The 23,119-nt window shown below is 43.1% G+C and overlaps 1 protein-coding gene across 6 annotated transcripts in view; it reads right to left on the minus strand.

Annotated features, from left to right (window-relative positions):
- The window catches only part of RUNX2 (RUNX family transcription factor 2), a 157,609-nt gene that overhangs the window by 92,105 nt on the left and 42,385 nt on the right, over positions 1–23,119 (minus strand). For 2 of the 6 annotated variants that reach the window (XM_064709899.1, XM_064709903.1), the window contains exons 4-5: positions 11,525–11,698; positions 2,490–2,651 (exon numbers count right to left, since the gene is read on the minus strand). In XM_064709899.1, coding sequence (XP_064565969.1) covers positions 2,490–2,651; positions 11,525–11,698 — 336 coding nt within the window. The remainder of the gene's footprint in view (positions 1–2,489; positions 2,652–11,524; positions 11,699–23,119) is intronic. The other 4 variants (XM_064709901.1, XM_064709905.1, XM_064709900.1 and 1 more) reach the window with 2 other exon arrangements.

Below are 23,119 nucleotides of genomic sequence, written 5' to 3' on the forward strand. Positions count from 1 at the left end.
TTCATTAACATGACCTTGTATACTTTTAACAGCCTTGATAATCAGATTTCTGCCACTGTATCGGAAAGTGACTTTTTTATTCAAGGCCTTATAAAACTCTAATTTCTCCCTCATGCTTTAAAAACGCCTGAAGTTTTCTAAGGATTTTAGTGTTTCTTTGCAGTAATTTTCTACCCTCTTCAAAGTTCTGTTCTCTTCCTAAATATGCATTAAGCAACTGAATGGAGATTTGCATTTCTTTGAGTGTGAGTGGTAAGCTGCTTGCTGTACGGGGCAACTTAAAACTTGCATTTCTCTCTCTCTTTAGATATAGGAGGTGTTGGATGCTGCCCTCCATCCCTGTGGCACTACCAGTGAAACCCTTGAGAGGCACTGTCAGGTTTGCAGCTGAGGCTGCTAAGTGCCTGCTTGCATCCTGAACACCTGAGTGGGTCCTTCAGCCAGGAATGCCTCTCTTTAATTCTGAATAGATCGTTTCTATTCTGAATTTCTATTTCTGTCAGCAAACACTGCACACAACCTCTGGCACTTGTGGAGGATCGAAGTCCCCTTGTTCACTCTGGAATATAACTAGAAGCAAGATCCCCACGCTGGGAAAGGTCAGGGCATTGCAGAGGCATCTCTCGAGCCCTGGAAAGATGAAGGACAAGAAGCGCGAAGGCAACTGGCCATAGAGCATGGCAGGAAAGTTCAGTCCAGGGCCACACAACGAACACAGCCAGGTCTTTTAGTCACTCCCTGCCTGTGCCCACATGCCAGGCGCTCACGTCTGAATACACACAGACAAGCAAGGGCTGCAGGGCAAGCATGCGGCGTGCAGCTGCCAGGTCCCAGCCGAGCCTCTCCTTCAGGTATTGCCGCGGGCACGATTGCAAAAATAACCCATTCGACAGCACAGAGCATCAGGAGGCTCTGACTCAAAGGGAACCTGTTTCAGGCCAAACAAAGCATTTCCTCAGCATCAAGCCGATCGAGTTTTTTGACCCAAGCCAGAGTGTTGCATGGAGAGCCCGCAGGAACCTGCTCCAAAACCCTCCAGCCCTCGGCCTGCATGGAGATCTTTGGCATCTCTGTGAAGGCAGAGTGCACTAGGGCTGCAGAGGGGTTTGCAGCTGGCTGTTTGAGAAACAAAGCTTCCCTCCTCCAAGATGAAAGAAATCAAGGAGTCTATGCTAATCAAATCCTCCACGCCTGCTGGCTGCAGTTCAGCTTGTCAGGGATGCAGCTCAGTGGAGGAATCAACATTTCCAGCGCTATGAGCTTGGTGGAAGGGGAAAACACAACAGCAAGAAATTCACCTGGCTGGGAATCAAACAGGTGTATGGCAGCAGCATCCAAGATTATAATAATATCTTGCAAACATGCAAAAAATAGATGTAATAAGACTGATTCTTTGGTTTTCATTAATGAATCATAAAGGCTCTCTTTACATTACACATGCTTTTTTGGCATACGCTGCTAATATTTCCACACTTGCAAGGTTGGAGTTTTAAGACTGAGCCTCCCTCCCCTAAGGTTCCTCATTTTTGGCAAGAGGTACAAGGTGACTGTGTGCCATGACAGGCTCTCTCTTACTTTGGGGCAATCAGATTACTTTACACAGATGGTTTTATCACTGAGACCATTGGAGGTGAATTGTGCAATACATAAATGTGCATTTGTTTGGTAAAAAAAAGTCTCAGTTCCTCACTCCTGTCTCGTCTATGTTCCTAAATGTATTTCCTCTCTCCTGCATCATTCCAAAGCACAATTTGGCCAATCTTTGCCTTTAAGTGACTCAGCTTATTTCTGATAGGCTCCTTAAGTACATATTAACTAAGGAAACAGTCTTTCTTGAGCTACTGGATTGAAATACAGGAGAGTGAACCTCAGCCATAACTACTGAAGAAATAAAGGCATCTATTTGTCAGGATGCCTAACAACACTCATACCACAAAGATAAAGCACCAAAAAATAGACAGCATAACATTTGCTTTAAAACACAGAATCATGGAATGGTTTAGGTTGGAAGGGATCTTAAAATCATCTTGTTCCAACCCCCCTGCCATATGCAGGGACACTTTCTACTAGACCAATTTGCTCCAAGCTCCATCCAACCTGGCCTTGTATACTTCCAGGGATGGGGCAGCCACAGCTTTTCTGGGAAACCTGTGCCAGTACCTAATTACATGCAAGTGAACATCCTTTTGTAGAGGAAATAAAAAAAAAAAAGAGAGAGAATTTGTTCAAAGAATCGGGTTCACAATTTAAAAATAATCTAATCCAAAATGGACCTAAAGTTATTCGAGAAAGACATGCTCAGAGCAACATAACAGCTCTTCCATATCGGAAAAAAAAAAGGGATTTTGAGTCCTGCCTGTCATGCAGGAACCCTGGTACCACTGCTGAGGTTTGCTCTCCTTGCCAAGGTTTGTCTGAGGCCACGGAGGCAGCCTCTGCCAGTCCTGTTCCTCTCTACATAATTGTTTTAGGCAAAAGAGGGTCTTTACCTGAGAGGCGTCTGGGCACATCGGTAATGGCTGGAAGTCCCGTGCCTCGAGTGGAGGACAGGGGAGTTGTGGAGTGAATGGACGGTGAAGTCATCTGGCTCAAGTAGGATGGGTAAGACTGGTCATAGGACCATGGCGGGGATGACTGCGCCTGCCTGGGGTCTAGGGGGAAAATAAAAACAAACAAAAAAAAAAGAGATTTTTTTTTTTTTTAAGGAAGAAAAATTTTAGGGTATCAACAGCCTAATTGAAAGAAGTGGGATTACTGAACATACACACATCAGTACTACCAAGAGTAAGAATGTGATGAAACACAACTTGCTCCTCAACACTCAGCCCTTTCACGTCCTGGTCTGTGCTTTTCCCTCCCCAGAACAATTTCTGTGCGAAATGAACAGACCAGAGAGCAGAGTTTTAAAAGGTCTAGAAGCTGGGATGCAAATTCCTGGTGTCTCTCTTCCAACATATTATACTAAGAGATGCCAATCCTCCAGGAATCAGAAACAGAAGCACACAACAAGAATGAGCCCCAGTCTGATCTTAGGAAGTGGACTTCATGGAATCATGGAGTCATTACAGTTGGAAAAGACCTCTAAGACCACTGAGTCCAGCACTTCCAGGTCCACTGCTAAACCATGTCCCTAAACATCATAGCTACAAGTTTTTTAAACACTTCCAGGGATGGTGACTCCGCCACTTTCCTGGGCAGCCTGTTCCAAAGCCTGAGCAACCTTTGAGTGAAGAAAATTTTCGTAACATCCAATCTAAATCTGCCCTGGCACAACCTAAGGCCGTTTCCTTCAGAGGTGGGCAGACTCTACAGTCAGCACTTGGCACGCCTGTCAAGCTGTTATCCAGTTCAAACATCACACAATAGTGTTTTCAGTGCTGAAAATACTAGCCAAGCTGAAAAATGTCATAAATCTTAAAGCGTCTGTCAAAAAAAGTCACATTTGGATGCTGGCCCAATTACTTACAGTACCCTCAATTACAAAATACGAAACCAAATGGTTTGGGATAACTATTGGAAGATAATGATACCTGCTGATATATTTGCAACAGCACACTATGGAGGAAATTATCTTTAGGATAAACACAGATCAATTTTTGCTGAAGCACTGGTAGAAGGAGACCTAGTTTTACCCACTGATGTTTGGATTTATAAACCGTTCACTCTCAGTTAATATGTGATGATAAAGATACCATTGAATACCTCATAAATTATGCTTTTTATTTCCTTACATTGACAAAACTAAAGCACTTTCAGCCCCAAAGTTTGTTTGGGGCACTGCATAATAAACAGAAAACTATCTCTGGACTAGCTCACAGAAATTGTAACACATCCCTTCAAATCCTGCCCACTATTTTCAGGGAAGCTCATCAAGTATACTTGATTTGGAGAACTTGCTCTATCAGAACACTGTGGTAAAGTATTCCTTTGCAGACAGCAATGTGACAGCCACATGGCATAAGCAAAGGCTCTTTTTCAGGAAATTCAACTTTTTTTTTTCTTTTTTTAACTCCTTTCCCTGCTCTTCCACACAGCAAAACCTTGTAGCTTCAGCTACTTCTTGTTTATTATTTCTCTTCAGACATGATTTGTTTGAAGAAATGTCTGGAAAGCAGATACTTCCTTGAAGCAAAATAACTATATAGATATATACATGTAAAAAAAACCACCTTCCAATTTAATTTTAAGAGGATTTTCCTGGAGTTTGCCATTTATATTAGAACTGAGTAATTTAAATGGTTAACATAAACTTCTCAGAAATCCAAAGGACACTTGATCATTAAATGTAATGAACTTCTTTGTTTTAACAATTTCAAGACCAGGGTTGTATAGATTGGCACAGGTTCAAATCTGACTGACTGCTCATTGTTACAGCTGATATTGACATATTTCTCTGCCTCATTCCACTACGATAATTCACCATACAGTCAATGGTAAATGATCTTTGAATGGCCACAGAAAGCCTAGGCTTGCTGGAAAAACAATCTTAAAATTAATGGTGTGTTAGAGCACAATCTCAAATCCAAGATCCTTCAAACTCCAAGACCTTTTCAATCTCTGCTTCTGAATCGAAAACAGGGCCCCTAAAGTTTTGGGGTTAGGTCAGCTTCAGTGTTAGGAGGAAATAACACAGCAGGTAAAGGCTGCAAAAAAAAGTCATAGTACAGGATGTTTTTACATCATTTTGGTCTAAGATGGTGGAAAGCTCAGAAAAAGAGGCACCTTTCTGGAGGCTCATGCCACTCCTGATAGTGTAATCCTCATGGCACAAGAACTTCTTGGGCATCTCTGGCACTCTCATCACTTTGAACACCCATGCCAGACTTGGTTTTATACTTAACACCCGTAATCTAGCAACTGTGAATGTCTGTGTGGGCACAGGAATGACAAATAGCAAAGTGGTCTTTCAAAGGTTCATGTGTTATTTCAAAACAGTATCTCATACTGCATTGCCAGAAGCAGGATATAGGGCTGGATGGACGATTACTTGACCCCAAAAACATAACCACATATTCTTTCAACATCTACCTCAAATACATCAGTCTTCCCAGGGAAGAGGAAATAATGAAGAGGAAGATCTTTAACCAAATTGAACATTAGATGATTCATCAGAGCTCAGTGACTGAGGAGGAGGTCACAGAACCTCAGGGCAGAGGGTTACTGCGGATTCCTCCACACCAAGGCATGGCTGAGGTCATGGTCGAGGCAGGGTGGGAAATATTGCCCTGCGGATGACTGGTTCAAGGTATCTGTGACCCGTTAGGAAACCAGAAAGTGAAAATACAAGTTTCACCAGATCCCAGAGCAAATGCCCTAAAGCCAGCCCTTGCTGCCTGATGGTGGTCAAGGTTTGCAGGGACGTGAGAGAAGAGAGGTGAAACACTGTCACCCTGCCAAGTCAAAGGTGACCTGTGAGACCACAGGGCAAACATCACTGCTCAGCAGCATTGCCCAATTCACAGTGAAAAATGCCACCAGGCAGAGCCCAAAGCTTCCCCAGATAGTCCCTGGAGGTGGACATGCAGATCATGTGGTACCCTCTGGTTCACATGGAGATGGTCCTTGCAATGGTGCTGGAGCACTGACTTCGGCCACTGAGGCCCACCAGACCATCTCTTCTGGTCCCACACACCATCAAACCTCCTGGGGGAAGGAGGGTGCTGGGGGCACCACAGGGATGTGCCAGCTGCCACAGCAGCACTTCCAGGGCAGACCCACACAGATGCTTCTGAGGCAAACATGAGGCCCTTAAGAGGTTCACCTCCTGTTGTCCTCCTCGCTGCTCTGGCCCAGAAGAGGTAGGATGACTCTTTAATACCTACTATTGGGGAAGAAGCTGTGAGGTGATTTGTGAGAGGTTTTCCCTGGCCTCCTACACCACAGGCCAGCTTCCCTGTCTCTGGCTGGTGGGCTCCCAGAGGATCCCTGATAACCAGGGACTTTGCACCATCACCCAAAGCACCACATGCTCTGCAGGTACGGCACATCCTCCCATCACAAAAAAGCCCAGAACAGATGAGAAACCTTAAAGCTCTGAGTGCATGTGGATTCCTCTCTAACAGAATCCCTCCCAACGAAGGAAAAATACTTAATATAAAAATAAAATGAACTGCCCAGGAGAAAGCCACCCTCATTTACATATGGCAGCCATGGGGAAGGGCTAACTGAGCATTCAAAAACAGTGAAGGAGTCAGAGGGCCACTCTGAGCTGGCATTTACACTCGAAAACTTTGGAGTGATTACTAAGAGCAGTCCTCCTTTTGTAAACATTTCTGTTATGCCTGCGTGGGTGTGAGGGGAAGTGCAGCTCTCAGCGTATTCCTTCACAGCAGGGCACATTGTGGGTATGCTGAGACAGCCTGGGCACCGTTCAGCTGAAACAAATCAGCGGGGCGAGGCCTAAACTGATGTGCAAACAGCTCCATCCTGTTTGCACTTCCAGGTGAACCTCCACAAAGCAGGAAACACTGAGTATTGCATATTATTTTGTGTCTAGGTTTTGCTGTCACATTTGTAGTCATGGGACATGCACAGGGTTCTTGACTTTTGTTGTCTCTGACTGACTGCATTAAATGGACAGTTGATATTGATGCTTAATGGACAATAAGAGTCTTTAAAAATTAGTCCAAGAGGAGATGCACCACAAAAAACTAAAATTATAAAGGAAATAAAGAAAGAAAGAGCCCATCCAGTGACTCCTTCTCCCACCAGTAACCCCAGTATCACAACTGGGGTTTGACTTTCCAGTATCTCAACTTCCAGTATGGAAGTGGCTTTCCAGTATCACAACTTCTCTTCTTCCAACAGAAATCATCATAGGATCATACAACAGTTTGGGTTGGAAGGAGCCTTAAAGATCATCTAGTTCCAAACGCCCTGACATGGGAAAGGACACCTTCTATATTCTGAAGTGTCATTGGAGAGAAGCAAAAACCTGCAAATATCCCTGAAGAACAACTTTTTTTCACTTTGGCATTGGATTGTGAAGCACACTAATTTTCTATAGGAAAAAAAAACCAATTCCCCCTTTTCCAAGATGAGTTACGTGACCAGAGCATGATCAAAGATTGGCAGCTCCTCGGTGTATTGTCTCTACTACCCAGACATCACATGCATCATACTCTCATTTAAACCCAGCCATCAGCTCTAGCTCTGGCTGCTGCTGGTTGGATTAGTGCTACTGCCAATAGTAAAAAACAAGCTGTCTGGAGCTATCTTTGGTAAACACTTAGAGCAAATATCCTCACTTCTGATCTTAACAAAGCCAAGATGACTTTCTGCATGAGTAACCCAACTATTGTTGTAACACTAATCCCCTCAGCAAAACAACAACAGCAAAACACAACCTTCTTCCCTTCTCTAACTCTTTTTTAGGCATCTTTAAAAGGCCAGGGCTTCATCTGGATTGCCCAGTTCAATCAACAAAGTCAAATCCATTGGAGTTACACCCCAATGTACAGAAAAGTAATTGAGACCAGATTTTGGCCTGAAGAACCTCTAAATCCATTTCTCCTCCCACCCCTCCAAGAGTCACATTTTTGAAATTAAAAAAAAAAAAAAAGATAAACTCAATGAATCATGCCAGTGGGCATCTAAGTTTTAAAAGGGGGTAGAGGGAAATAAAAGTCAAAAGAATAACAGGAGGGGAGCAAGCTTTATGAAATGGAGGTCCACAGTGGCAACTTGTCAGTCAACCAGAGGATGAAATCAATTTGCATAAAATCTGCAGGCTGCAGATTCCGTTTGCACTGTCCCTGAAATCAGTCCCTGTCTTCAGTGAAGATGTATCCTCTCACTACCTTCCTGCTAAGCTGGCTCTGAAGACTTTAAATCTGCTTTAAAATTATGAGAAATGGAAGCATAACATCCCTGACCTGCATGGAGAAGGGGAAGAGGAAAAGGAGAGAAAGTGAAGGTTTCACAGGACTTGCCTGTGAGGGCTGTTATTTCAGTGATGAAAGTCAGAGGTTGCCTATAGATCAGCCAGTGCCACAGTGGTGATGGAGCATGAAACCTCACTTAACTCCCACTTTGCTGTCCCCACAGCCCAGCCCATGGGCTCCTCACACCAACCACATTCCTGACATTACACCTGTGGCTTTTCCTGGCCTACAGAAGCTAATCCTCACCAGTTGCATCTTAAAAAAAACCCAGGCTTTCCTCGTCTCATACTGGAACACTGATGCAACAGCTCAGTGTCTGAACGGGAATGTAATTGGATACATGAACAAGTTGCACGAGCCCGTTAGGGAAAGGGGAAAAAAATAAAAAAAGCAAATATACCAGTGAACAAATGTGAATGGACAGGATTCCTGATTTACGGGCAGCAAGCAGGGTTCAAATTGGATCTGCACTGCCTCAGCAAAGGCAGCTGCTTATTGGACCATTTGTTTTTTAATCACCCTTCGATGTAGCTTTTGCTGAATCCTAGTTAAAATGCCATGTTGAATAAGGGCAACTCTGTGCCTTGTCCTGCCACAGCCCAGTCCTGTGGTAGGGTAAGGACTGTGCTGTGATTTGTACAACCTGTACTCTGATACTCCAGGAAAATAAACACAACCTAGACAGAGAAAAGAAATATAAGAGTGAACCCTAAAGTGCTGAGTTCTTTCAGACTCAGGTGTGGGTCAGCCAGGCTTTAAATAATATGTCTGTTTAATCATGCAATAGCTATGCAAGGCCTCAAGTGGAATGAAGCAAAATGTGCTTACTAGCAATAATATGGATTTTTTTTTTGTAGGAAATCAGTATTTACTGTTCCAGTTATTAAAAATTTATTATTTTCCCTAAATGATAACTAGGCAAAGAGATAATGAAAGCATGGTATTTCTAAAGGAATGCTTGGTTAATTCCAAGGAAGGTAATTTAAAAATCCTGGTTTTCAGACAGAAGGGTCTATTCCCCTTTTAACATATACCCAAGGCAGTGCTTATGTTAAGAAGCCAGTGGCATTCTGAGTATTCCACCAGAACAGGGAAACTGGTGTTGAAGGACAGCACAAGCACCTCACTCCCTACCACCACAACAAGCAGAGGCATGTTCACCAATTTCCCACTCAGCACCCGACCAAAGGGTGCCTCGTCCATGGCATCACCTTCATCTCTCCTTGGCATGGTTTGTGCAGCAAAGAGTACCCATCCATCCCACAGGAGAGATCCTAGAATAGGAACTGTCTGCAAAAAAGCATCCCAGCACTTTGGTGGAACATCAGAGCACGCTGAGCTTTACAGATTACAGTCAAGGTCCTGAAGAGCACCCAAAAGCCTGGTGGAGAGCCAGTGTAATTCCCAGAGCTTGCACCCATGTAACATGCTCACACCAATCACCCAACTGAATGGGATGACCACCAGCAACCAAATGTAGAGCTGGCTGTTGGACTTTTCTGAGGGTGGGAAACAACATCAGAAATACCATACCAGACCACTTATTCACTAGAGATTCCTACCATTATGGGGGAAATCAGAGCAACTTGGGGTTCTAATGTATCCCATAACCTTGAATTTATCCAACAATAAAAGCACATAATCCACCAGAGATGGGAAATCCAGTCTGCATCCCTCAGCTCACTTCTCTCTGCTTTACCAGCACTGCATCTTCCCTCTCTTGATGAAGTCTCAGCTGGTGCTGCCTTAAATTTGCAGAGAAGGCAGGGAATGCCACACAACTTTGTTTCCAGTCAGGCTTATTGAAAGCTCATCTGAAGCTTTCATCTCCCAGATCTGTAAATGCTGCTGCTGCCTCATAACGAGGCAGAGAAGTAGTCTATTAATCAAAGCCAGCAGAACATTTTCTACAGGAGGCATTTATGTGAAGGGGAGCAGCATATGAGGTTACACTTAGTTAGGAAGAAAATTACAAGGGGATCTCAGTTCTTGTGCTTCAGGGCATAAGCTGATCACCAGATGGGGTCAGGAAGAATTTCAGCCTCTTTCGTTCCTAGATATAGTGTTGCACAATAGGTAAACTATGGAGGCACAAGGAAGAAGGAAAAAAACTGCTAATAGCCTGGATTTCCCCCCTGCTTTCTTGGGAACTACATCTACAAACATTGCTGGACAGAAGACTTGGTTAGAAAAAAATATTGTGTTTTAATTCAGCAGTTCTTACCCAGATAATGATATGCACAAGAGCCCTGACTTCACATGTCCAATGAACAAATCATGAAGCCTAGCCAAAAAAACCTGCTCTGGGAAGCTGGGGAGCAGCAGGTACCATGTAATGGGTATAATCAACATATTTAATATATTATAAACATTTTACACTAGTTAAAGTTAGACTTCTAGATCTGGGAGAACTTTGCCACAGCTCATGGGAATGATTTTTTTTTGCAATTCCTTGAGTGCTTTGGGTTCAAATTAACTCACTTCTCTTTCTTACTGCAAATTAATAAACTGGTTAAACTTAAAAAAAGAAGGAAAAGAGAGAAGAAGAAAGCCACAACACTTTGTTAAAACCACTGAGTTTCAGCTGGTATCATGTCAAAACCACTTGAAACATGAAACTAGAAATCTTCCTAGGTTGACTCAAAGACTATGTCTATACTAGGAGTGCTTTACCAGGAAAGGAATGCTGGTGTAAAATGCTGGCAAAGGACTCTGCTGTGGATACAACTGTCACAGCAGAAGTGAGTATTAAATCTGTCTAGGGAATTGAGCCAAGAGCTTTGTTGACAGACTGGCATTTAGGTGAAGTTCTCCAACAATTCTAGCAATTGGTCAGGGGTAACACCTCTTTACATCCTGGATAGACAAAAACATGTCAGCACAAATTTAGAATCTAGAAATGTCCAAAGTTAGATAGAAGTTGTTTTGAATCTCTTTTGAAAAATTTAACCAGCTCTGACTTTAGAAAAAACAATGTTGGTTTATTTGGTAGGCTTCACAGTTTTGCTGCAAACTTCTGGCATAGCTGCAGTTAAACATCTTATTTCAGCCTTCTAATCTGTGACACATGGTGGGTGCTTTATGATTTCTCTCAGCACAATGAAATCTGTCTCTCAGCATGCAATCATAAATGTTGCATACAACCCTCACGAGCAACCTTTGAATATTTCTCCATAACCCAGTTCATTTATTGTAACCGTGGTCAGCACTGGCGGTGGAAGGAAACCACCATGTGAGAAGATTGTATTATTATTCTGATAAAAAGACCATCAAGTGCTGGCTGCTTCCCTCAACAAGACTGCAAAATAACAAGGCTGAATAAAAATGTTCATTCTATCGTACACTGAAGGTACTATTGCAACACAGAGAAGACAGAGCAACGTGGCAGTTAGAATTTCACCATATCCCTACTCAAATGACCTGGACTGACTATTTTAGATTTATGGCAAAAATATATTAAAAAGAAAAAAAATAACATTTTCAGCTTCAAGCACTATAGAAAAATCCACTTCCCACCTAGCTTTGCTTGGAGAACATCCCCCACTCTGTAACAGCCTCTTTGACTGCAGCTGAGACACAAATATCCATAAGCAATTACTACCAATGCCTGTGCAAGTCAAACCTATGGTTCTGTCTCTTACCTGTAATCTGACTCTGTCCTTGTGGATTAAAAGGACTTGGTGCAGAGTTCAGAGAGGGCCGTGGGCTCTGGGTCGGGACCCCTACTCTCATACTGGGATGAGGAATGCGCCCTAAATCACTGAGGCGCTCAGAGAACAAACTAGGTTTAGAGTCATCAAGCTTCTGTCTGTGCCCTGGAAACAGCAAATCATAAAATAAAAGTGTTAATAACAAGATTTAGTAATTTAACACACCCCCAAAATAACCCCAAAATGGTCTCTAAGGACCTGTTACTAGATTTAATGGATTTACAGGTATCTCAGATACCCCCAGTAACACAGAAATGTTGTGAGGGGGTTGTGTTTTGGACATGGTTGTGCTGGTGAAAGCCTTAACAAGCACAGCTGTGCCCATACACATGTACCATATTACAATTCAAAATAAGCACTTATCAGGACACCCACACAAGGTCTTTTTTGTCTTTTTTTTTTTTTAATTTTTTCTCCTTTAACTACCCAAGGTAGTTAAACAGGCAAGCTTTCCCGTCCAAAAGCAAGCCTCATATGTACCTACAACTTATCAACTGGGACAATTACTCCATGCCTGGTTTAGATGTTGTGGATTTTTGCTAAGAAAATGCAAGCTTTTCTTCTCCCCTTAATTTTTTTCTTTAACTCTGTTATAGTCAGTCATTAGCTTACATTCCTCTGGGAGATTTTCCAGAAAGTAATTAGTCCCTGTCAGTTGAGAAGAGCAGTATCCAAGGGAAATCTCCAAAGCTGCCAGCCAGGACTGGGTCCTACACTCTCTTGCATGGTCAGCCTTCCTCAGTGCTCCTACTGCAGTCACCCAAAACAGGCCAGCTGCCCCTGGATATATTTGGAACACTCATTTAGGGGTGTTTTGCTGATAAAATATGAAGGGGGGAAAATGGCAAAAGCACTGGGATGCCCCTAATGGTCCTGCTTATGTTGTCATTGTGATGTTTCAAGAGCAAGGGCTTTGCTTCTCTAATGGTTGTATTTTTGCTCCTAGGTTTAATTTCTTTCCAAAGGATGCTCCTTGTCCAATGGTGCCTTTGAATGTGAGGTGCAGAGGGTGTTATTTCTATCATTCAGCACAGGGAGAAAAAGGCATGCATAGAGATTAAGGACAGGACTAATTTTACTTAACTTTAGCCATTCATAAATCAGGCATCTAGTCTAAACTCTTCTAATGTAGACTTCCTCTTCGGTTAATGGAAAGAAATAGCTACTTCCAGAGGGCAATTCATCTCATTTGTCTCTGACACTCGCCTTAAAACAGCATGATTCACCTCCTGAATTTGCTTTCTCTTCCTTCTCTGATCAGAGAGGGAGCACACATGACTGGTTTAATTAGACACCCTCGCCATTAGTCAACGTTAAATGGAATGAAGCCTACCCTAAGTTACAGATCAAGGTCATGCAAAAAGCCTCTGGCAGAGCTGAAAGGGGGGCCCAGACTCCTTGATTTCAACCCAGAACCACATCTGCCTCCATCCCTATAAGCAGTGCCGGGGCCCTGGCACAAACAATAATTGGGGGGGATATTTTAATGCTTTTAACAATAGGAAGGGCCTCTGGTATGGTTTGAGCTTGAATCCTTCCAAATAATCACCAGTGGCTTGAGATAATTCGTGCTGTCCCTCAGCAGTATGAATACAGCCATCTGTCTGGAGTCTACAAGAGTTCAGCTCTGCAGACATGGGAAGATTGTCCCATGACAGTCATTGGGCCATAGAACCAATTCCAATGCTGTTTAATTTATTTTAGAAGCAGAAATGAGGCCACTGAATCTTGAGATTGAACTATCAGGCTGCCACTGCTAAAAAAAAAAAATGCTTTTTAATAGTAATTCTCACCACAGTACTGAGTACACAGGTTCCCACCATCAAATTGGTACCATGGTGCCAACAGGACACATAGGCAATGCAATATCCAAACTAAATAAGCCCAGGCTGGATTCAGAGAAATCACAGCTCTAGACAGACAAAGATTCAGGTTGGGAGATGAGGGGAAACTTGATGGGATTTAACTTTGGAGAAGCTTCTCTAGCAATTTAAAAAAATTAATTAGCTGACCCATAATTTGGTACTTTGAAGTCTGGGTTTTCTCCCCCATAATGACTCAGTCTGAAAGCACGGGGTAGGCAGGAGCCTTCTCCTTAGGGAGAAAGTGCTGCTCCATGTTGGAGCTGCCATGGGTGCCTACTCTTCTCTTGAGAAAATATCAACCATTTTAAATAGGGAATAATTTTGAGCTTGTAAAAACTCCATAATAGCAGCTTAATTAGCAGGGTCACATCCAAACTCTACTCTTCAGCATTATATTCTCAATCCATTTAAACTAAGATTTGTACAAGTTGGGTGCTGCCAAATCTGAAGAAATTACTTTTACATACATATGCAGTCAGTGTTCTCTTGGGATTTCTCCCACTTCTTTTCCTCAACAATTTTTATGCATTTGCTTTTCCTTTTGCTAGTTCATATTTTCCACTCTGTTTTCTATAGACATCTCCTTCTCCTCTGTTTTTCTCTTCTGCTCATTCCTGATAATCCTTTGGCAAATCGAGGAACCTGGGATTGTGGAGGTGTCCCTGCCCATGGCAGGGGTTTAGAGTGAGATGATCTTTAAGTCCCCTGTCAACGTAAATCATTCTGGGATTTTGTGAAATTCAAGAGGTCTCAAAATAAGGCAAATGTTATAAGCCCATCTCCAGTCTCACACACGAGAGTCTATTTTAGCTGGGAACAAATTTACCCCCAAAGTGAATTTTATTTAGAATTTCTGTAGAAAAAACCCTGTGCTATGTTCATGTAGTGACCTTTTAACTAAAGAACCACTAACAAACTGGTGCATAATCTATTTCAATTGTCCTCAGGTAACTCAATGAATAATTTATTACACAGGTCACCATCACTCCTGGACTAACCTGTGCCAGACAACCCTCAGCCTTGTTTTCATCACATTCTGTTTGGTTATACATAGCTTTGTTAGAAGAGACTTTATACTTAATTATGTGTGTTATAGCAGAGCTCTGGCTAACGGAGCACTTTAGAATAGGTGGGGGGGGGGGGAAGAAAAAAAAGAGAGGAGAAAAAAGAATGGGCATACAGGAAGAATAAAAAATATTTCCACATCTGGTTGAATTGAAATGATCTATAGACGTGTGGGTTTGGGTGTTGCCGCTTCCCCCCCCCACCCCCACAAGAAAAAAAAAAAAAAAAAAAAAAGTAGGGAAGAGAGAGCTCTATGCACATCTGGAAGACCCCAGGCATCAATGGAACTGCAAGTCCCCAGAAACCAGCAAGGGGCCAAAGGCAGACTTGCCTTCCCCTTCTGGACATTTAAAATTTAGGGTTGTAACACGGAGTCATGTTGTGACAAAGGGATCCACAGAAGGAGCCACAGTCCCTGAGTGAAATATCCCAGGGAGACAAGATGACATTGCAGCTTTGCACATTATGGGTTTCTCTGCTTTGATAAAGGCTGAGACGTGCTCACACTGAAAGTAAGCAGGAAACTCAACAAAACCTTTGTATTCAGGAGGTGCTCACAAAGGCTTGTGGGCAATTTAAATAAATGTCTTGCCTTGATTTCTGTGCAGGAAAAAAAAAAACCCTGTTAAGTATGGAGGAGCCATGAGGTATGGGCTGAAAACACACTAAAAAGACCTTCTGCGTAGCACATAAGCAGCAGGAATGAAATATGTGATACATGTTTAAAACTCATTCCACAAGCTGCTTTTCATCTCTCATTGATATATGTGTCCGTTGACAGAGAAATTCCTGATCCCAGGGGAGTGTGCTAAGAAAAGCTGTATTCCTCAGTCTCAGGACTGAGGCGTAATTTTATTTCAGGAAAAAAGATTAGGGTAGCAAGTGTGGATAGCTGAGGGAGAATCCATGGCCTGCTGCAGCAGTGAGTACATCAAAAAGCAATATAGAAACTATGTGAAGAGTAGAATAAAATAGTGTTATAGCTACCCCAATGGCTGCAACACTTCATTTAGTGCCTGTTGCTCTGTTGTAAGGATGGATTTGTAGAATGGATTTGGCTTGGAGGGGAGAAAAAGTGCTTGTGGACTTAAGCAGACTTGGATGTGAAATGTTGTCAAAAATAAATGGAAGCTGGCCCATCAGTCTCTGACTCAGGATGGGACCCAGAAGCCACTGGAAAAGAACAGGTCACCAGTGAGGAGATGGGAAAGAGATGAGAAAAACTGAGAGTTCATAGTCAAGAGCTAAACAAGCGGTTCTGATTTGTCTGCTGGCACAGTACAAAACACGCTGAATATCAGAAATCCAGTGTTTGCTCCAAAATAACAAGAAATATTCTGATCTTTCACCACTACTCAGCTCTTTCAAGTCAAACACCAACCTGAGTATAAATTTCTGGAGACAGAAACATTGTCATTAATCCTCTCCAGTGCCAATTTTGGTCATTTTACATGAATCAAATCAGTACTCAGAGTGCTATAAGGTCAGTGAAAACTGCAGCCAGCCAGTCAGTGCCTGTGCTGCTGCTTCTGCTCGCCAGCCCAGCACAGCCTCAGAACATGTTCGTGTGGCCCAGGGAAGCTGATGTTCAATTATCACATCCCAGGCATGGCAGAAGATGTGAGGAGTCTTCATCTCCAGCTTAATCATTTCAGTTTAAACTAAGCACAGGACTGTCTTCCAGATCAAAGCTAGGCAATCTCGAGTCTGCTGGATGTGGTAACTGGAAAGGGACGTGAGCTCGTCTCTCATCACTGAACTTCCACCACTCTGCTGGAGGAGGCAAGATGTAAATCGGTCTGTGGAAGAGGCTGACTTGCAGAATGTAAATGTGGTGTTGATGCTTGAAGATTTTTACCTCCTCAGGGAGGAGGGGTGTGCGTTTTTATCTTTCAGCTTGTGGGTGTGGAACTGAAAACTAATCAGATTATGCTACACGTGGCCTTGCCAGATGCTGACACTCAGGGACTCCCTTTCTTTGTACCGTGTACACCACCCACCAGCTTTTTTGTGTGGTTTTTTTTTTCCTGGTACCCAGGAGATCTGGTTACCAGATTTTCAGCATATGCTTTTATCACTCTCCACTGGGCTAGCTATTTTCAGTCATCACCCAGTTCTATCTTTTTCTGCTTTTGCCTTAGCAAGAAGTACTGTGGGAGTCAGGTGTCTCCATAAAAGAGGCAAGGGATGGCAGAAGGGTCATGGCAGTAAGAGCCTGGGTTGTCACCTGCTGGAGACACATTTTCTGGGACATCCCAAGCAGAATGGAGGGTAATGACCCATTGTGAAATGCCACCATGGCTTCTGTTAGCTCTATGTCACGAATATGGCTCAGCACCAGATAGTGAAGTTTGGAGTCATTTCATGGAGTGACTACAGCTGGAAAAAGTAGACAAAAATTATTTGAGCTCAAGAGCTAGTAACCAAGGATTTCTACAGCTCTAGGTTCAGTGAACCAACAGGAAAAGGGACTTTTCTTCAGGTTAAGGGGTGGCAGAAAGTAGAAGAATCACCCAGTTCATGACCTGTGAATTTATATGGACCTCTGTCTCTTGACTCCAAGAGAAATGCAACAGAGATCAAGAACCCAAGTTCTTATTATTCCCACTGTTCTCCAACGGTGAAGTGCTTTAAAAAGGTAAAGAGTGGGCACATTTTTTCCTACTAACTCTACATGTCTTTGACACAAGCCCTCTGATTTTTTCTCTTTTAACCCTGGAACATCAGCAGCATTCCAGTGCACCTTGTAGTGTCTACTTTTCTGCACACACATCGTAGAACACAATTTCACACCACAAAAAAGACAAGTTACATGTCCTCTGAATTTTGCCACAAATTTTCCTTAAATTCTCTCTGCAGGTCTACCTGCATTTCATTCTGTTTGGTTTCGTGAAACCTTCCAGGGGTAACTGGAAGGTGCTGATATGGGCTTGACTGAATTCAGCTAAGGCTGAAGTCAAGGGACCCAGATTTATGTCACAGCAAAGGAGTTGAGACCTGAGCCTAAGGCTTCCTAACAGCTGTTGTGCAGGGACTGAACAATGCTGAGCATTCACCATGAAGCAAAAATATTCACTGTTCTGTTACAAATTTCAGACAATACCTTACTGCAGCAAGATGTCACTCCAAAGCAGTGTCAATGTATGCACTGGAGGTAAACATAAGGGAGCCATAAACCAGAAGACCAAAAGATTCACATTAGCTCTTTGCAAGGAAAAAATCTATGAAGAAAGTCATGAGGATCCCTCTTGTGTCCCTTGTCTTGTGACAAACTGTCATTGGGCTGGTTTCTCCTCACCCAAATCCTACTGAATGCACCCAATCCAAAGTTCATGGAAAAAAACCCAAAACACGAGAGCCAAACAATTTTTGCCCAGGAAAGGAGAAAGCTTGGAACCCTTCCAGTCTCTTAGGTAAAGACAAAATTATGAGAAGAAAAATATAATCCACCCAAGAGACATAATTACATAATTAGGCCATAGGCTGTGCATAGGAAAGGTTCTTATAGTTCATAAAACAAGGAGCTACATAGGTGCAGTAACTGTAGTTAATTCACTCAATGAAGAAAAAAAAAAGTTTGTTTTTTAAATAGCTAAGGGCACCAGTTTGCATTAGACTGGGAGTTTAGTCTTCTGACTGTACACAGAGCCCTGTTCGTGCCAACAGGAGTCACTCAGGCGCAGGCAGAAAACAAGACCCTGTCTCTTTTTGTTCTTAAAAAAGGCATATTTTTACCCAAAGCAGCTAAGACCTGTACCTGAAACTACTGCAGAGAAAAGGAAATAATAAAGACAGACAACTGCGCACTGTGGAGGGGCTCAGTTCCTGTGAAACAGATCTAATGTGTATCCATTTGCCAAAATCCTAATGAGCCCCTCCTCCCTGACTCCTGCTCTGCAGACTCCTGGTATGGGTCCAAAAGGGCCAGGTCCAGATCCTGGGGGAACCAGGGACATTTCCATCTTCCCAGAGCTGTGGCTCCTACCCTGGGTGAGCAGAGGCAGAGGGAGGTTGGAACCTCAGCACTGAGGACAAGCCTATGGAGCTTCCCTGGTGTCACTGGTCGTGTTTCCACTGATTTACTGGGAGCAAAGGAAATTTGCTCTCCTCTCAGCTCATCCCACCAGGACAAAAAGAGTAGTTGGAGGGAGGAAGGGGCAGGAAGGGTGAGAAGAAATGACCCATGGGGGTGTAACCTGTGCCCCTTTGTACACGTGGGAATGACTCTAAAGCTTTGAGGACACTAAGAGCTTTCTAAACTTCAGCTGGGATTCATGAATAGCACAAACCAAGCTGAAGGGTAGACCAAGAGGCTGGGGGTTTTCAGCGAACTGCAACAGCTGCAAAGGAACCTGCTGCTCACAGAATTTCTCTACACAGAGAGGTGAAAAATGCCTCTTTGGAGCAGGGCTCCAGGCTGCTCGTCTGGCAGCTGAGGGACTGATGGGGGCAGGTGGCAGGGGCCAAGCTGGTCAGGCACTGCAAACGGAAGGGTGTGTTAAAGCAGCAAAATTGGAAGATTTAACATATAAAACCAAAATGGTGCTTTGAGAAAAAGGACAGACTGAGCAGAAAAGGGCTCGAGTGGGCTCACTTTAGCACCAGTTCTCTCCTACCTTTCAACTTATCCAGAGCTGAAGGACTTGTGCAGCCCTCTGCTCTGACTCTATACTCAAGGTGAATGAGCCAGGTCTGCCCTTGCTGCAGTGCTGGGGTTATTCCTTTCTCTTTTCTTGAAAAACTTTCTAATTCTAATTAGGTTTTGAGGCTTGATTTGAGCAACACACTGTAGGATAATCAGCTCAAACAGGCCAGGTCAGGGAAGGAGCAGGTGGGACCCCCTTGCTCCACAATGCTGCCTTCACCTTTATCCATCCTTGATGAACATTAAGGAATCTGTGCTCACGTGAGCCAGGAAACCAGCTACACATTGCTGGTATGGCTGCTTGTAGACATTAAAGACAACTCATATAAACAGAGACTGTCACGCAAGTCTCGGTCCCTGCCTTAGCTCCCTTTGCATGCTGGTATCTGTTACACTCCCCCCTCCTCCTCCCCCTTTTTTCATCAGAAGCAGGGACGAGGGAAAACAAGGGCAGTCCCAAAAAGCTCAAGAGCTCCTCATTCTGATTTATTATCCTCATGAACGCAGCAAAGTCTTTGAGGAGCAAAGTTTTCCTCCCACCCCCCTCCAAGAAGGTAGCTATTCTGTAAATATCTCACCAATTTCTGCTGCTTGTTTGCTGCAGCACCAGGCAGTAAAGATCATAGTGAAGAAGGGGGTAAAGGAGGGGGAGAGAAAAAAAATCTCCTTGAACTGGCTTCCCTCCAGCTGGCAGGAGGGGATGGTTTTCTAAATGCTTGTGAAACCTGATTACTTTAAAAGAATAAGAAGGGGGGGGCAATGATGTAAACACAGCCATTAAACCAGACTTAAGGCGCTTAGTTTAAATCTAGTGTAGAGCTCTCGGATGCTGCACTGCTCTCTGGACATCAATAGGTGCATTTTCATTTCTGGCTTTGTTTTCCACCCCCAAAACCAGGAGCACACTACACGCTGAACGCTGCGGTTACAGTGGGAATTCAGGCATAGAAGACACAACAGTTAAGCAATAATGGATGGATGTGTGTGTGTTTGCTATCTTTCAACAGATTGTTTTGCTGTGTTAGAAAACTACTGTGTTTATATCCATGCAGCAGGTTTTAAGCAGACAGTTTAAACTTGAATAAAGCGGAATATTTCTAAAATAACCTTGCTAACACAAGTCAGATGGCTAAAGAAACCTGAAAATGTGGTTAAAAAGAAAAAAAAGAAGCAGTTTCAATCTATACTGGTGGGTAACATGATCTAAACTCTGAAAGAAAACAGTCTTTACAAGTTCAGCTTGAAGGATTATCTTGTGTATCAGCACCCTCTGTGGCAGAGTAGCATTTATCCACGTATCCACCCATGTTAATGCTGTTGCACAATTTACTACAGCCGTGATAGACAGATAATTGCTTTATCCACCCAAGTGTAATAAACGGAGTCTGCTATGTTAATCCTTGTGTTCTTATTGTCGGCAAATGCCAAGTAAGGGAGAGACGTACACTGAAAACTCTGTCCTCTCCTTCCAAAACTACTGGAGTTTACTCACCCTCAGACCTGCTAAAGTGTTCTTACTGCATTCCACTCCCCTGCTTGCAGCGCCAAGTATTTTGAGTAGTATCAAGTTATTGTTATATAAAGGGCACCTACACTCAGGCTATATGGAGGCAGAAGCCAGGATGTAGCAGCCTTTAGGAAAAAAAAGAAAAAAAAAACCACCCAACCAACCACCCTCAAACATCTTTTCCTACTCAGTAAGTAAAACAGGCCAAGTATTTTCTGTTCCTGGGCATAGCACAGAAAGTAATTACCTGTCCTTCTAAAACTGGACATCTATTCAGTTTGTGTGGAGTCTGTCTGACTGCTGAAAAATGTCATTTAGCTGCTGGCTGATCGGTGTTTCCACAAAAATCTATAAAGATTTTTTATTTTGAATGTCAAAAACAGGCGTATCCTTTAAAAGGTTTACAGATTCCTGGCGGCTCCATGAGCTTAGGTTTGTGGCATCAAATTTGTAATGACAGTTTGATGGATGCCTCCCTTTCTTCCTCCTGAAAGGTATAAGGAATTGGTGGTTTCCCAATAAAAATTACACTCAACACTATTCTTTGCTCTTATTTTTACTTGCAAATGCATAAAATGTCTGGTGCTGCTGGCAGTGAGTGGGTTCATGGGGCAACTTTCATGCTACATGAGGCATTCAACTTTCTGTGTACTCAGAGCTCTTGCACAAGCACCTACATGATGTGCAAGTTCTGAGGAAGGACAGCCTTAAGCAGCACATAAACACTGCAGCTGGGCTTAAGAGAAGAAACATTGGCCCGAAGAAGTTGCCAACAATCCTGCAGGTGAGTCGCAGTTTTTAACCCTTGTTATGCTTCACCTCTCCCTGCCAATGCCAGCAGGGGCATTTCTGGCTCAGGTGGAGGCTGAGATGAATTAACTTCTGCTTTAAAGTCTTTGAGAGAAAGAAAAAGAGTAGGTTTAGATTAGATATTAAGAAGAAATTCTTTACTGTGAGGGTGGTGAGGTACTAGAAAATGTTGCCCAGAGAAGCTGTGGCTGCCCCAACCCTGGAAGTGTTCAAAACCAGGATGGATGGGTCTTGGAGCAACCTGGGATAGTGGAATGTGTCCCTGCCCATAGGGGCAGGGGCTGTTGGAATGAGATTTTTTTAAGGTTTTTAAGGTCCTATTGAACCAGAACCATTCTATGATTCTATGATATAAAAGATAAAACACAGCCATAGAGGTTGAATGGATGGGGGCTGGGTGTGACAAAGTTGCCCACTGACTATCACTACTGATATTGAAATGGAAGGTGTTTTATGCATCTTCAGCCAATTAATAGCTGATACTTCCTTTAATAACTTGGATGATGCAGTACAAAGCACAATTAGAAAATCTTTAGAAGGCTTCCAGTAAGGTGGAGTCTTCAGACTTGGAGAAATAGCTCAGAATTCAGAATGAGCTTAGCAAGGAAGAGAAATTGTGCTTGACATGTCATTAGTAAGATGACATGCAGCAAAAGTTAAGTGCTTTGTGTTACACTTTGGAGCAAGAAGCCAAATGCACCACAATGACAAACCTACAAACCAGCAGCCCTGCAGAGGAGATCCGGGGGTGGCAGGGAGTTGCACGTTGAATATGAGTCAATAATGGCATTCTGTTTCTTTTTTTTCTAAAAAATGAAGTAAATGCATTTCTGGGAAAGATTAATGGTCATGTTGCATACAAGACATCTACATACAAGGTATCTATTACAGGCTGCTCAGAAGTGGTGAGACATCAGCTGGACTGCTTTATCCAGTGTGGGACACCACCCTCTAAGAAAGATGCAGACAGATGAGAGAGAATCCAGAGAAGAGCAACAGGAGTGATAACAGATTCAGAAGGCATGAGCAACACAGAAAAGTTGAAGGAAATACATTTGTTTAGTCTAGAAAAGAGACGAGCAGGAAAGGACATGATAAGAGTAAATTGTTTTCTACAGAAAATGGTAATCGATTGATCTCTGTGTCAGCTGAGAACAGCACAAGAAAAAGCTGCCTTCAGCTGAGGTAGAGGAGATTTAAGAGATTAATGTACAGTATTAGCAAATTCCGTTTTAAGTATAAAGGGAAAAAAAAACCACCACAAACTCCAGACTTGGTAAGTAAGTGGAAGGCTCAGTACTGGAGGATTTAAAAATTTGGACAGAAGTCAGTGATGATCTAAGTATATCTAATACTTCCTCTGAGGAAAAATGGACTAGGCCGCCTGAGGTTTCTTTTTAGCCCTACTGTTCTGGGGCTGAGTGATTGTCTGTGCTTGGTGAAGTCACGTACACAATACTTGGAACATGAGTCCATGCAGTCAGCAGCTCCTGCTAACTGAGGGCCTGATGCTGCAAAGAGCTCAGGACCTTGAGCTGCCATGAAAGGGAGAGCAAAATGCAGGCAATGTCTGCTCAGCTCTTCCTGACTACAGAGTGGGGGTTTGGAAATGCTCTTAAACCCTCTGTTCCAGG

Source organism: Zonotrichia leucophrys, chromosome 3, assembly GCF_028769735.1.
Source record: "Zonotrichia leucophrys gambelii isolate GWCS_2022_RI chromosome 3, RI_Zleu_2.0, whole genome shotgun sequence".
Lineage (NCBI taxonomy): Eukaryota > Metazoa > Chordata > Aves > Passeriformes > Passerellidae > Zonotrichia > Zonotrichia leucophrys.